Here is a 15684-nt window from a genome sequence, read left to right on the forward strand (position 1 = left end):
GTGTCATTCGCCGTGTGGACTTTCAAAATAAAATACCTTAGTTCCTTTAGCGATACTGTATTTTACTTTGAAAGTTGTATTTCTGTTTTTAATAAATGAAACAGTACGGTAGATATTTTTGGTATATAAATATTTGTAGACTTTTTATAGCGATATTCATCTGCTCAACATATGAGACATACATAGGCATGAATTATAACTTCCGCTTTCGAATGTTTAAAGTCTTTGCCCACGGCAGCGTCATTCGCCGTGTGGACTATCAAAATAAAATACCTTAGTTCCTTTAGCGATACTGTATTTTACATTGAAACTTATATTTCTGGTTTTTAATAAATAAAACAATATATACAGTAGATATTTTTGGTATATACATATTTGTAGACTTTTTATAGCGATATTCATCTGCTCAACATATGAGACATACATAGGAATGAATTATAACTTCCGCTTTCGAATGTTTAAAGTCTTTGCCCACGGCAGCGTCATTCGCCGTGTGGACTATCAAAATAAAATACCTTAGTTCCTTTAGCGATACTGTATTTTACTTTGAAACTTATATTTCTGTTTTTTAATAAATAAAACAAATATACAGTAGATATTTTTGGTATATACATATTTGTAGACTTTTTATAGCGATATTCATCTCCTCAACATATGAGACATACATAGGCATGAATTATAACTTCCGCTTTCGAATGTTTAAAGTCTTTTCCCACGGCAGCATCATTCGCCGTGTGGACTATCAAAATAAAATACCTCAGTTCCTTTAGCGATACTGTATTTTACTTTGAAACTTATATTTCTGGTTTTTAATAAATAAAACAAATATACAGTAGATATTTTTGGTATATAAATATTTGTAGACTTTTTATAGCGATATTCATCTACTCATCAAGTTTGCAGACGACACCACCCTCATCGGACACATTTCGGATGGGGATGAGTCTGCCTACAGGAGGGAGGTGGACCGGCTGGTGACCTGGTGCAGCAGCAACAACTTGGAGCTCAACGCCCAGAAAACAGTGGAGATGATCGTGGACTTCAGGAAAGCCACAGCTCCCCCGCCCTCCCTTGCCCTCACCAACAGCCCCATCACCACTGTGGTCTGTCACCGCTTCCTCGGCAGGGAAGGGAGGGAGAGACACTCCTCTTCTTCTTGTCTCCCTTCTTGTCTCCCTTATTTAGCAGGAGTAGGGGAAAAACTACAGAGGATCTTCAGACAGCACAAAATCCCAGTTTACTTTAAACCGGTTAACACCTTGAGACAGAAATTAGTTCATCCTAAGGACAGGATCCCTAGTTACAAACAGAGCAATGTAGTGTATTATATCAGATGTCAGGAAAACTGTAATGAACACTACATAGGTGAGACTAAGCAACCTTTAAACAAGAGGCTACCAGCACCGCAGAGAGGGCGCCAGTGGACCTCAGTCTGCAGTTCATCTCCACCTGAAAGACACTAACCACACGTTTGAGGACAAGGAAGTTAAAATCTTAGCCAGAGAGAAGAAATGGTTTGAGAGAGGTGTCAAGGAAGCATTCTTTGTAAAACAGTTGAAACCAAGCCTTAACCGGGGGGCGGGTGTCAGACACGCTTTGTCCCCTGTTTACAATGGGGTATTCAGGTCAAAGCAGTTTCAGTCCTTTGTTCATGGTAATGAGTTATTCACGTCATCAGGAGAGTCATCAAGGGAGCCATCAGGGGAGGCTTCCATCCCATCATTAGGAGAGTGCTAACTAGAGCACAATAGGTGCTAATTAGAGCTATTGTTTAGTCACTAGCCTATAGCAGTCGGCCTCTCGGTAGGAGGGGTCTGGTTAGGTTAAAAACTCCAGCTTTTGTTGGCTTCTGGTTTATTCTTCTCTACAAGAGTCAAGACAGAAGTAAGACTACCTGAGCAAGAATTTTAGCTGAGGAAGCTTCTGTGATTTGAAGCGAAACGTCCTCACGTCAAGCAACCCAGTCCAGTCGAAGATTCAAGTTTCTCTGCTATGGAAACCACCTGGACAACTGAGAGCCTACACAGAAACATTGCACCATTGTACCGAAGCAAATTCCTAGTCTGTGAATCCTGTTCACTGGCAATGGCAATAAACGTCTTCTGATTCTGATTCTGATTATATGACACATACATAGGAATGAATTATAATAAAGTATATTACTAAAAGGACAGTATGAGAATACATATTGCTGCCAAGGTCCAAGACTTCTCTTTACCCCTTTGTTGACGTTTTTATCTTTCTTTTTTATTGTGAAGGGATTATTACTTTGATGTTTTTATCTTCACTGTCAGATACTTATTGCTGAACGTTGATACTAACACCTGTTCCCTGTCAGTCATCTTTGATCCTGACTGGTAACCTTTGATCCAGATCACCAGTCTTTGATCCTGAAAAATCACTTATCCTGATCACTCACCTTTGATATTTGAATCTCACAAAGGAGGTTACATTTTGTCACCTCTTCTCTGTCTGTGTGATCCCGACTGTAAGAATCAAAGGAATCAGGATCAAAGGGCAGATTATGTCTTTGATCTTTGAGTGTTAATTCTTATTTCATAATTTAGATCCCAGTTGCTTTGACTCTTACATCAGGATCAGTAGAACCAGGTCACAGGAAAAAGTCACATTTTTTTTTAATTGGGTAATAAAAGTGGAGAATCATCTTTAGCTGGAATCAGATGCTCATGATCCAGCATCCAGGTGCCTCATGTGTTGAGGACCCCAGCAACTGGAAACGACCAATGAGGTGCCCACATTTCACCTGACTGCAGCAAGTAGATGGTTACTTTACAGAGAAGAGGATGGACTGGTTGTCTGCCAGGGTGGCTGCCACACAGTTACAAGGTGTGGTGGCTGTGGCTCCACATGATCCCATACTTGACTAAAATTGATTAATGCTTTAATTTTGAAAGTTGCACATTCCCTCCTATAGCCGTTGCTGGCAGCTTGACACTACAAATTTCCAACCAATCCACTGCCAGCGTTCTACTTTTTCCCCGCTCTTGTTCGTTTTTTTGCAAAGACTCATGGTAAATGTAGTTGGTCAACATGCTTTTCTTGTCTTTCTTGTTTCTGATATTTTATCTTTTTCCTTCTATAAAGTATTTCGCTATTACATAGCTATTACATAACAAAGAAACTGCACAAGGTGTATAGATACAGATATTACATGGTTTAGACAAAGATATTCATGTAGATGTTGATAATCTCACATTAAATCTCATCTTTTATTTGACACCTAGTGTGCTCAAAACAGTCTTGTTATTTTTTACAACTCGCTGTTATCTTTCACTAATATTCTAATTGTACTTTATGCCCAATTTCTAACATTGAGCAAGTGTTTTATTTTTTATTTTATGCAGCTTTTATGTTATCTATACATTTAATCGTTATCTTCTATTTCACAATGTTGTTATTAAATTTTATTAATGATTTATTAATTTGTCTTATATATCAATAATAAAATAATTTTCCAGGGTTTAAGATTATTTTTGGTCTGAGTGAGCTGCCGTCGTCTTTCAGGCTCCACCTCCTGTCATAAAAGGCGCGTGCGCAGTCGCAGTCAGTCTCTGCTTTTGATCTTCGGAGCTGCTGCCGTTAAACCGGTCTGTCGAGGTAAAAACTAACCTTTTTAAAACATATTAACTAGATTAAATTCATCTTCCTTTCGTTCTATTTTTTTGCGCAACATTGATTTTAGGTTTCGTCAAATATTTTAAGGTCTGTATTTTGTTCTAGGTATGTAGCTGTGCCAGCCTTAAAGTAAATCTAGCAAGTAGTAAATCCCTGGTTTTCTTATTAATGTTTCCGAAGTCCTATTTTCCGCCCTGATAATACGTTATTATTATACATTATTATTAAAACTTTCCTTGTGAACAAAGACCATGTGGTTTTGAAGGCCTCGATGGCGGAACTCCGCGTTCTGTTAGTGTTGTTTTTTAAATTTTATTTATAAATAAACCTCCTCTCAACTTCCAGTTTTTGTGGAGAACGTGGAAATTGTCCGGTTATTCTTTTCTCGTCAGCAGAGACTGTCAGCTGCCGATGTCACTCTCCGGTGCGGAAGACGTTGCGGTGCTTCCGCTGTGTGCGGTTTAATATTTCGCCGTGCGCCATCTAGTGTTCATCGCAAAAACTGCATTAGTCTCTAAGCTAGTTTATTGCTAATTACTCTTCCCAAGGGATCAATAAAGTTCTATTTAATCTTTTTACTGGTGCTGATATGATACAGATCTTAGGGAGTTAAATTTTTTTTATAATACCTATATATCTGCCGGTATGGACATAAATTATGGGAATATCTGTCCTGGAGATTGAGCCAGAGTGTGGAGGAGGATGTTGAGGAAACTACTCTGTGATCTGGACAGCACCTTCAGCCACAGACTGAGACTACCGAGTTGCACCACAAAATGCTACAGGAGGTCTTTCCTACATGTGGCAGTCAAACTGTGAATAACTGAGTTATTCATTTACTCAGTTTTGTGCAGTATTGTCAAAAATTTTGTGCAGATGTCTTTAAAAAATGTTTTACTGTCACTGTTTCAGTACTCTGGAAAAATAATTTCCTTTGGGATAAATAAAGTTGATCTTATTCTTAACTCCTAACATTTTGTTATCACGCCCTTACGACACTGAAATGTTACTGAGGTTTGTTTCGCATTATAAAAGTGAACTTTATTATAAATGTAACAAAACAACCCACTGTCCACATTTGCAGCCGCCGCATCACATTGCTCAGCATTTGCATAAAATGGACTTCTCATCTGTTGTGGCCTTGCCTAGACAGTGGTGTAGTGACCGCTTATCGCTGTGAAACAGCCACTGTGTTTGAAAATAAATGGCAGCTAGGCGCTTTGCCTCGGTCTCGTGCAGCAAATGTGACCCAAGGATGATGGGGGGTCCTAGCCATGCTTGACAGCATTATGTAATCTATGTAATGAGATGACTAATAACAGCCAAAATGCATCGAATAGTAGGTACAGAGTTTTTAATATTGGCAAAAATGCAATTAAGCTATATGATTATCCCTCACAGCAGCGATGGTGTTCATCCTGTGAGTATAAGGAAACTGACTTGGTTGAGTTGGAACGATACATGACCTTCATGGCATGACATGTATTGTGGTGCATAATTCTACAGCTAGCCAGGCCCCTGTAGTCGGTGCGGACCAAGGTAGCTTAGCCGCCGTTAGTTTCCCTCTGGCAGATCCCGAGCAGCCGGGAAAGCAGGCCGACTGGGTGACTGTGTGGAGGAAGCGTAGCCCTAAACAGAAGCCCCGTGTACACGCCAACCCGTTCACATTTCTAACCGTTTTTCCCCACTCGACGACACACCCGCCGAGGAACAAAACTCTGGTTATTGGCGACTCTGTTTTGAGAAATGTGAAGTTAGCGACACCAGCAACCATAGTCAATTGTCTTCCGGGGGTCAGAGCAGGCGACATTAAAGGAAATTTGAAACTGCTGGCTAAGGCTAAGCGTAAATTTGGTAAGATTGTAATTCACGTCGGCAGTAATGACACCCGGTTACGCCAATCGGAGGTCACTAAAATTAACATTGAATTGGTGTGTAACTTTGCAAAAACAATGTCGGACTCTGTAGTTTTCTCTGGGCCCCTCCCCAATCGGACCGGGAGTGACATGTTTAGCCGCAGGTTCTCCTTGAATTGCTGGCTGTCTGAGTGGTGTCCAAAAAATGAGATGGGCTTCATAGATAATTGGCAAAGCTTCTGGGGAAAACCTGGTCTTGTTAGGAGAGACGGCATCCATCCCACTTTGGATGGAGCAGCTCTCATTTCTAGAAATCTGGCCAATTTTCTTAAATCCTCCAAACCATGACTATCCAGGGTTGGGACCAGGAAGCAGAGTTGTAGTCTTACACACCTCTCTGCAGCTTCTCTCCCCCTGCCATCCCCTCATTACCCCATCCCCGTAGAGACGGTGCCTGCTCCCAGACCACCAATAACCAGCAAAAATCTATTTAAGCATAAAAATTCAAAAAGAAAAAATAATATAGCACCTTCAACTGCACCACAGACTAAAACAGTTAAATGTGGTCTATTAAACATTAGGTCTCTCTCTTCTAAGTCCCTGTTAGTAAATGATATAATAATTGATCAACATATTGATTTATTCTGCCTTACAGAAACCTGGTTACAGCAGGATGAATATGTTAGTTTAAATGAGTCAACACTCCTGAGTCACACTAACTGCCAGAATGCTCGTAGCACGGGCCGAGGCGGAGGATTAGCAGCAATCTTCCATTCCAGCTTATTAATTAATCAAAAACCCAGACAGAGCTTTAATTCATTTGAAAGCTTGACTCTTAGTCTTGTCCATCCAAATTGTAGAATGGGAGGCAGAGCCTTCAGCTTTCAGGCTCCTCTCCTGTGGAACCAGCTCCCAATTCAGATCAGGGAGACACACACCCTCTCTACTTTTAAGATTAGGCTTAAAACTTTCCTTTTTGCTAAAGCTTATAGTTAGGGCTGGATCAGGTGACCCTGAACCATCCCTTAGTTATGCTGCTATAGACTTAGACTGCTGGGGGGTTCCCATGATGCACTGAGTGTTTCTTTCTCTTTTTGCTCTGTACGCACCACTCTGCATTTAACCATTAGTGATTGATCTCTGCTCCCCTCCACAGCATGTTTTTTTCCTGGTTCTCTCCCTCAGCCCGAACCAGTCCCAGCAGAAGACTGCCCCTCCCTGAGCCTGGTTCTGCTGGCGGTTTCTTCCTGTTAAAAGGGAGTTTTTCCTTCCCACTGTTGCCAAGTGCTTGCTCACAGGGGGTCGTTTTGACCGTTGGGGTTTTTCCGTAATTATTGTATGGCCTTGACTTACAATATAAGGCGCCTTGGGGCAACTGTTTGTTGTGATTTGGCGCTATATAAATAAAATTGATTGATTGATAATTAATCTCTGTTCACATTATTTGTAAGTAATCTGTGATGAATGTAAGTTTAAAAGCTTATTCTGAGGTGTACATTGCAGTCCTTTTCTGTAAGAGTAGTTGGCTTTTCATGCTGTTAGGATGCAATTTGATAAAGGTCTCACAGTATGATTATATCGCGATAAACGATGTATCGTTCCACACACAATGATTTGGTTGAATTTTTTTTTTTTTGGTCCTGTTTTTAAACTTCTTCCTTAGATTATCACCCAGAGGGTTTGGTTGTTACCGAAAAAGTGGCAAAGGCTAAAATACTTTTTCTGAAAGCCTGGAATCTCATCTTTTCAATGATACGTGAAGGCCATCTGAGAAGAGTAGTTGTTACAAGTTATCATTGAGTATGGCAAATTCAATTATGACATTGGCATGCATTGCTGTAAAAAGGCCAAGGTCATGACCTTTTGGCATAGTTAGATGTTTTTGCACGCCATTTTTCTCTCCATTTTCCCCATCTATAATTTGTGAAGACAGATGTTTTTATTTTGGAAATCCCAATGAAGTACTCTTCCAGACGGTATATAGTATTTGTATAGTAGCCTGGTAGCGGTTTGATAACAGCTTTTTATAACGATAAATATTGCAGAGGTTCAGAGATGCACTTATGACATGGGTTAAAGTTCTCCGTCACCACGACAGATTTCCGTCATTTGGAAAAGTTAACCATACGTACGCGCGCACACGTCATATGTGTTTTAGGGCTAAAATATGATAGTCTCACTGTCAAAGCAACATCTCATTCTGCGCTAATCAAAGCAGCAGCAATGTCAGCGTGGACTGTGGAGGAAGGGACTGTGTGAATTTTCGCTCCTCTCCGCTCTGTTTACTGCTTGTTATAAGCCACGGTCCTTCTCCTCCCTGTCCGGGGGGGATTTTTATCAGTCGGACCTGCGGCCCGGAGGACCGACTCCCAGCTGCTAACAGATGGTGGTAGCAGCAGAGAACGAGTCACTTGGAAGAAAAGCGCTTAATCACTGAAGTTCCACAAAAACCACACACGAAGGATATATTTTTTCTTTCCTTTCTTACACGAGGGGCCGTAACTTCAGCTTGTCGGTGAGCCCACATGACGCCGGTAACACAGCGCGCATTTGAAGGAATGAGTCACGTTTCACATAAGGGAGACATTATTTAACTTCAGTTGAAGTGTCAGATATTAATGATCCAGTCTGGGTCTGAGGGTTGGCTGCCCCTCAGAAAAGCCACGTTAATGAGGAACGAATAAAAACTCCGGTGGGACACAGCGGACGAGCCTCGTTTATTGATCACACCAAAGTCCTGATTAGTGAATTTAATCGACAAAAAAGGTGAGCCACGATTGATATCTTTAAATGACTTTGATGAAGTTTAATTTGCGGTGCGCTACGTTTGTTTTACGAGTGAGAGCCTTTTACCGTTTAAATGTGAATAAGCCAGTTTCAAGTTTCTCAGTGCGCATGCAAAATTTGACTTGCTCTTTTAAAGAGCACCCCCAGCATAAATACTGTGTTTTTAACTTGACAGTTTGAGTGACTTTTAGGTTTCAGACGGTTTCATACCATTAAAATTCGCCAGAATACACAAAATTTGACTTACACTCTTAAAACAAATTCTGGGGGACATCCCCCAGACCCCCCATAATCAATACTGTGTTTGTAACTTTACAGTTTGAAGTGAGTTTTGTTTCAGAGGGCTTCATAGCCATTAAAATTCACCAGATTACACAAAATTTGACGTACTCTTTTAAAAAATTTCTGGTGGGATCCCCCAGACCCCCCAGAATCAAGACCCCCCCCCCCCTTTTATGTACCTTTTATGTTCAGTTTTTGCATTCTTTTTATGCTTTGTCTCTCTCCTTAGAGGCTATTTACAATAGATTTGTATACTGTATAATGTGTTTGTTGTATTTATTGAGGGAAAAACAGTGTGTGCCCCCACTACACCACATTTTAGGGAATTGCTGGCATTGATTTTTGCCAGGAAAAAAATTCAGTCAGATGAAAATTTATTGCTTTAACCCAAGACTTATGAATCAAAGATATGGAATATGTTTCATGTATTTATATAAACACTCAAAAATGAGAAAAGGACATTACAGCTATATCCAATCTTTAAGATAAGCTCCTTTATTTTTCAGAATCATGGCTGATCTTGACGAGCGCACGTTCATTGCCGTGAAGCCCGACGGCGTGCAGAGGGGAATTATTGGAGAGATCATCAAGAGGTTCGAGATGAAGGGCTTCAAGCTTGTTGGCATGAAAATGCTCCATGTAAGTGACTGTAATTAACCTCTGACCTACGGGAGCACCGAATGCGTTTAGCTGTTTCTATAATAGTCGTGTTGGCTGCCGTCTGTCTGTAGAGCAAACGCTCAGACTTGCAGGGAGTTAATTGGCTCAGTCTATTCCTGGCTAGCACAAGTGTCTAGTGGACGTTTCCTTATCCTGATGGCTAATCTGGGAACAGGTGGGATCTTGACACTTTAATATGGTGATAATATACTCAACAAAAATATAAACGCAACACTTTTGGTTTTGCTCCCATTTTGTATGAGATGAACTCAAAGATCTAAAACCTTTTCCACATACACAATATCACCATTTCCCTCAAATATTGTTCACAAACCAGTCTAAATCTGTGATAGTGAGCACTTCTCCTTTGCTGAGATAATCCATCCCACCTCACAGGTGTGCCATATCAAGATGCTGATTAGACACCATGATTAGTGCACAGGTGTGCCTTAGACTGCCCACAATAAAAAGCCACTCTGAAAGGTGCAGTTTTGTTTTATTGGGGGGATACCAGTCAGTATCTGGTGTGACCACCATTTGCCTCATGCAGTGCAACACATCTCCTTTGCATCATCCGTGAAGAGAACACCTCTCCAACGTGCCAAACGCCAGCGAATGTGAGCATTTGCCCACTCAAGTCGGTTACGACGACGAACCGAAGTCAGGTCAAGACCCCGATGAGGATGACGAGCATGCAGATGAGCTTCCCTGAGATGGTTTCTGACAGTTTGTGCAGAAATTCTTTGGTTATGCAAACCGATTGTTCCAGCAGCTGTCCGAGTGGCTGGTCTCAGACGATCTTGGAGGTGAACATGCTGGATGTGGAGGTCCTGGGCTGGTGTGGTTACACGTGGTCTGCGGTTGTGAGGCTGGTTGGATGTACTGCCAAATTCTCTGAAACGACTTTGGAGACGGCTTATGGTAGAGACATGAGCATTCAATACACGAGCAACAGCTCTGGTTGACATTCCTGCTGTCAGCATGCCAATTGCACGCTCCCTCAAATCTTGCAACATCTGTGGCATTGTGCTGTGTGATAAAACTGCACCTTTCAGAGTGGCCTTTTATTGTGGGCAGTCTAAGGCACACCTGTGCACTAATCATGGTGTCTAATCAGCATCTTGGTATGGCACACCTGTGAGGTGGGATGGATTATCTCAGCAAAGGAGAAGTGCTCACTATCACAGATTTAGACTGGGTTGTGAACAATATTTGAGAGAAATGGTGATATTGTGTATGTGGAAAAAGTTTTAGATCTTTGAGTTCATCTCATACAAAATGGGAGCAAAACCAAAAGTGTTGCGTTTATATTTTTGTTGAGTGTATATCTGTATCATTCAGTCAGTATTACTAAGTGGAATTGATGAGTCATATTTAAAATAAATGTATTAAATTTTTAACAAACTTCTTTTTCATGCCAAGATTGCACTTGTGGCCCACCCCCCAAATTTGCCTCAGTAGTTCACATTTCCCCAGGGGGAGCATAGATGGCAGAAACTTGTATTATAAGCAGTGGTGGGCACAGTTCCGTTGACTGCTAATTATCAGCGCTAACGTTTTTGTTAGCAGATTAGCTTTTCAGATAACTTTAAAAAAACATCAGCGGACCAATTACCTTCCGATGAAGTTAGTTCTGATAATTTTTAGACCGCTAACATATTTTGCAGGCATAGTGAATAAAGCTTAACAGTTAAACATTTGTGAAATCTTAAAGCAAATATTTTAGTGCCTGCCTGTTGCATGTTTTGTAGTAGACAGACAGCTATGAGTGGTACAGCTCCATCCTCTGCAAGCAGAGGAGAGCAGACTACCAGAGAGAAAGGAAGAGGGAGGGGGGGGGAAGAATTTCTTTTCACACCATACAGACTTGCCGGCATATCACACAAGTCATGCACAGGCAGACAGCTTTGACTTATGGTTAAAAATTAAGCAAACTCATTCTGGACAAGTTATTGAAATTAAAGTCACGTCTATTGTTTTACAAAGTGAAAATAACAGCAGTAATGTGCTAATTTTGAAGGTTTTAGCATTTAGACACACATGCCGCAATGCATTATGGGTAAATTAGTTTCCTGACATGAGTGGTTGGTTGGTCGGTATAACACAACTTACTGAAACATGTGGTGGGTTTCACAAAGAAATCTGTATTTGTAAATAAAAATCATGGCAGCATGAACACTGCCATCTACTGATAGCAGTGTGAATACAAGTGCCACACATTCGCTAAAAGTGCTGAATCCACTTAAACAGAATTTTCAGTTTTCAATTTTTTTTTTTTTTGACAAATACAAAAAAATGACATTTACAAATACAGATTTATTTGTAAAACCCACCACGTTTCAGTAACTTGTTATACCGACCAACCAACCATGTCAGGAAACTAATTTACCCATAATGCATTGCGGCATGTGTGTCTAAATGATAAAACCTAAAACATTAGTGCATTACTTCAAAACTAAAACGTATAGCTGATCATTTCACTCTGTAAAATGACAGACATGACGTTAATTTCAATAACTTGTCTGGAATTAGTTTGTTTAAAATTTTAACCACAAGTCAAAACTGTCTGCCTGTGCATAATCTTTATTCCTTCCTCTTTTCTTCTTTATCTGTAACTTCTGCAATTTTTTTTTTTTTTTAGGAGTTTATCGGTTCAGCTTTATAAAAGTTAACTTTTCAGTTGGTGGATTAACGGTTATCGAAGCTAACTTCTTGGTTAGCTGTGCCCACCACTGATTATTATAAGTCATATTTGCACAAACTGCACATCACACTGTCCAGCTGACTGCCGTCTGTGTCTCATTTCAGCCCTCACAAGAACTTCTGATGAAGCACTACATCGATCTGGCGAGCAGGTCTTTCTTTCCAGACCTCATCAAGTATATGAGCTCTGGTCCGGTGGTTGCCATGGTAAGAAATGTCACACACCCACCACACATTTGTTAAACAGCCAAAAATTCCACTGTGGATAGTTATAGGTTTCCCTCATCATAAGGTGTCATAGTCCTCCAGGCCAGGACATGGCAGTAGTATGTGTGCTAAATTGTTTAATACTTTTTACCCTTTTGTATGAGCCATTTCCATCATGATTACAGGTGTGGGAGGGTAAGGGTGTGGTGAAGACGGGCAGGGTGATGCTGGGCGAGACCAACCCGGCTGACTCCAAACCTGGAACCATCAGAGGAGACTTGTGCATCGACGTCAGCAAGTTAGTGCTGTTTCAGTGTTCCACTAAAGTCCAGCTCAGAACTGAGGTTTGCTAGTCAGCAGAGGTCTGCAATCTTGAGTGCTGCAGCCTAGCTGTTGCCATGGAAATGAACAGAATGCAGCCCATTTGCTTTTTTATTTTTATATTTAATTTATGAAACATTCCAACCAACAAAACCCGTAATGTTTAATGGATTGACTATTACACTTGGATTATCCTTCACAGGAACATCATCCACGGCAGCGACTCCGTGGAAAGCGCCCAAAAAGAGATCAGTCTGTGGTTCACGCCTGACGAGCTGGTCCAGTACACCAGCTGTGCCATCAAGTGGATCTACTGAGTCTAGCAGCAGTAGCAACTCTCAAACTGGTCTGAGACCAGTTCAGCTCGCATGCTTTGAGCCTTTTGAACCTACGGTGAAGTGGATCCTTGGCGAGCCGTGATCCTGGATCTTCATCCTTACCCGGATCACTCTCTGAGGTCCATATCTGGTTTTTCATGGTGTCATTCCTGCACTTCATTCCATAAACATTCCATCATCGCTGAGTGTTCAGCGACTGAACCAGTTTTGTTTAGTGACCTGCTTTCCAATAAAACGCACACGATGCAAATCTGCGTGTTCTTTTGTGACCTCTGACCTCCATCAGCAGACCAGGGTATTAGTTTAATGATGCGTTTAACAGCCGCTCGCAAGGTGGATTATTGGGAGTGGAGCCATAATCTGAGATGAGCCTGTGATTTATGCTGTGACTGGTTGAAGGGCCACACCCCCTCTTTATATACAACCCCTTGCAAAAACTATGGAATCACCGGCCTCGGAGGATGTTCATTCAGTTTAATTTTGTAGAAAAAAAGCAGATCACAGACATGACACAAAACTAAAGTCATTTGAAATGGCAACTTTCTGGCTTTAAGAAACACTAAGAAATCAGGAAAAAAAATTGTGGCAGTCAGTAACTGTTACTTTTTTTTAGACCAAGCAGAGGAAAAAAAATATGGAATCACTCAATTGAGGGAAAAAATTATGGAAACATGAAAAACTAAACGCTCCAACACATCACTAGTATTTTGTTGCACCACCTCTGGCTTTTATAACAGCTTGCAGTCTCTGAGGCATGGACTTAATGAGTGACAAACAGTACTCTACATCAATCTGGCTCCAACTTTCTCTGATTGCTGTTGCCAGATCAGCTTTGCAGGTTGGAGCCTTGTCATGGACCATTTTCTTCAACTTCCACCAAAGATTTTCAATTGGCTTAAGATCCGGACTGTTTGCAGGCCATGACATTGACCCTATGTCTTTTTGCAAGGAATGTTTTCAGTTTTTGCTCTATGGTAAGATGCATTATCATCTTGGAAAAATGATTTCATCATCCCTAAACATCCTTTCAATTGATGGGATAAGAAAAGTGTCCAAAATATCAACGTAAACTTGTGCATTTATTGATGATGTAATGACAGCCATCTCCCCAGTGCCTTTACCTGACATGCAGCCCCATATCATCAATGACTGTGGAAATTTGTTTTCTTCAGGCAGTCATCTTTATAAATCTCATTGGAACGGCACCAAACAAAAGTTCCAGCATCATCACCTTGCCCAATGCAGATTCGAGATTCATCACTGAATGACTTTCATCCAGTCATCCACAATCCACGATTGCTTTTCCTTAGCCCATTGTAACCTTGTTTTTTTCTGTTTAGGTGATAATGGCTTTTGTTTAGCTTTTCTGTATGTAAATCCCATTTCCTTTAGGTGGTTTCTTACAGTTCGGTCACAGATGTTGACTATAGTATAGACTATAGCGTAACATTTTTGAGATAGTTGTGTATCATATGTCATCCTTTCCATGCATCAAATATGTATGTTTGTGCATTAAAATTTACACAGGTGTTCATGTGTTTGACACCATATGCAAGACAATTTTATTAGCTTTCATTTGGTACCACTTTCAATGCTATAGCATTAACCTCTGGGAAGCTACAAAGAAAACAAGGACATAATATCCCAAATTTTGCAGCGTTTTTGAAAAAACTGCATGGCTCTTGAGGCAGGCATAGCCAAGATCAAAGTAACTGGTATATTTAGTTAAGTTAGACCTTGGAGAAGGGGAATAATATCAGTTTGCATAAGTTTGAAAAACAGGGACTTTGCGAGGGATTCTTGCAAATAAATTAGCTTCACACAGGCATCTTCTAACTGTCACAGCACTTACAGGTAACTCCAGACTGTCTTTGATCATCCTGGAGCTGATCAATGGGTGAGCCTTTGCCATTCTGGTTATTTATTCTTCTATCCATTTTGATGGTTTTCCGTTTTCTTCCATGTTTTTTTTTTTTTTGTTAATTTTAAAGCATTGGATATCATTGTAGATGAACAGCCTATAATTTTTTGCACCTGCGTATAAGTTTTCCCCTCTCCAACTTTTTAATCAAACTATGCTGTTCTTCTGAACAATGTCTTGAATGTCCCATTTTCCTCAGGCTTTCAAAGAGAAAAGCATGTTCAACAGGTGCTGGCTTCATAAATTCATTAATTCTTAAATAGGTGACACCTGATTCACACCTGTTTGTTCCACAAAATTGACAAACTGACTGAATGCCACACTACTATTATTGTGAACACCCCCTTTTCTACTTTTTTTTTTAATAATAGCCCAATTTCACAGCCTTAAGAGTGTGCATATGACTAATGCTTGGTCTTGGATTTGTGAGAATCTACTGGTACCTTGCTTCCCATGTAACAAGAAATATACTCAAAACCTGGATTAATCTTTTTAGTCACATAGCACTACTATTATTCTTAACACTACTGTACCTTCTTGAAATTGTTTGCCTTGCCCTTGTTGACCCTGGAATAACCTTTCCATGAGTCTGAAGCCAAATTTGTACTAACAACCCTTACAATCCAACCTCAGGAAATCCTGGTTTACACAAAATTGTATGGCAGCTGTAAACAGGTAGGGGTCAGAAAGATTAAACATGAGTGATCATTTAAAAATGCTCCAATCATATTGGAAAGTATGCCACATTATTGGAGATGTAGTTTACTGAATGGAATATAGAGGCCACAACTGACTGCCATGAAAAAGTACTGAGGACGCAGGTCCTACATGTGTGATCTTCGTGTGAGCTGATTGTCTCAAACTGCGTGTCCTATCCAGATGTTCATCTCATCATCCATGGTGAGGTTGTCTATCACAGTTGAGTTCAGGTAGGCCCCTATACTTCAGCCATAAGAGGAGACTCTACCTTCCA

At 40.6% G+C, this 15684-nt stretch overlaps 1 protein-coding gene across 1 annotated transcript; it reads left to right on the forward strand.

The window, feature by feature from the left end:
* Window positions 1-3515: 3515 nt before the first annotated feature.
* On the forward strand, window positions 3516-13037 carry LOC117531306 (nucleoside diphosphate kinase-like). The gene is made up of 5 exons (XM_034194338.1): window positions 3516-3618; window positions 9068-9200; window positions 12030-12131; window positions 12317-12429; window positions 12655-13037. The coding sequence occupies exons 2-5, from the start codon at window positions 9072-9074 to the stop codon at window positions 12767-12769; spliced, it is 459 nt and encodes a 152-aa protein (XP_034050229.1). The 5' UTR covers window positions 3516-3618; window positions 9068-9071; the 3' UTR covers window positions 12770-13037.
* The last annotated feature ends 2647 nt before the right edge of the window (window positions 13038-15684 follow it).

Source organism: Thalassophryne amazonica, chromosome 18, assembly GCF_902500255.1.
Source record: "Thalassophryne amazonica chromosome 18, fThaAma1.1, whole genome shotgun sequence".
Classification (NCBI taxonomy): domain Eukaryota; kingdom Metazoa; phylum Chordata; class Actinopteri; order Batrachoidiformes; family Batrachoididae; genus Thalassophryne; species Thalassophryne amazonica.

Excerpts from the sequence above, each read along its gene's own strand:
- LOC117531306 (XM_034194338.1), top strand. The coding sequence starts at position 9,072 with ATGGCTGATCTTGACGAGCGCACGTTCATTGCCGTGAAGCCCGACGGC. Across the intron at positions 12,132-12,316 it reads CTGGTCCGGTGGTTGCCATG|GTGTGGGAGGGTAAGGGTGT; the intron begins GTAAGAAATGTC and ends TCATGATTACAG. Across the intron at positions 12,430-12,654 it reads TTGTGCATCGACGTCAGCAA|GAACATCATCCACGGCAGCG; the intron begins GTTAGTGCTGTT and ends TATCCTTCACAG.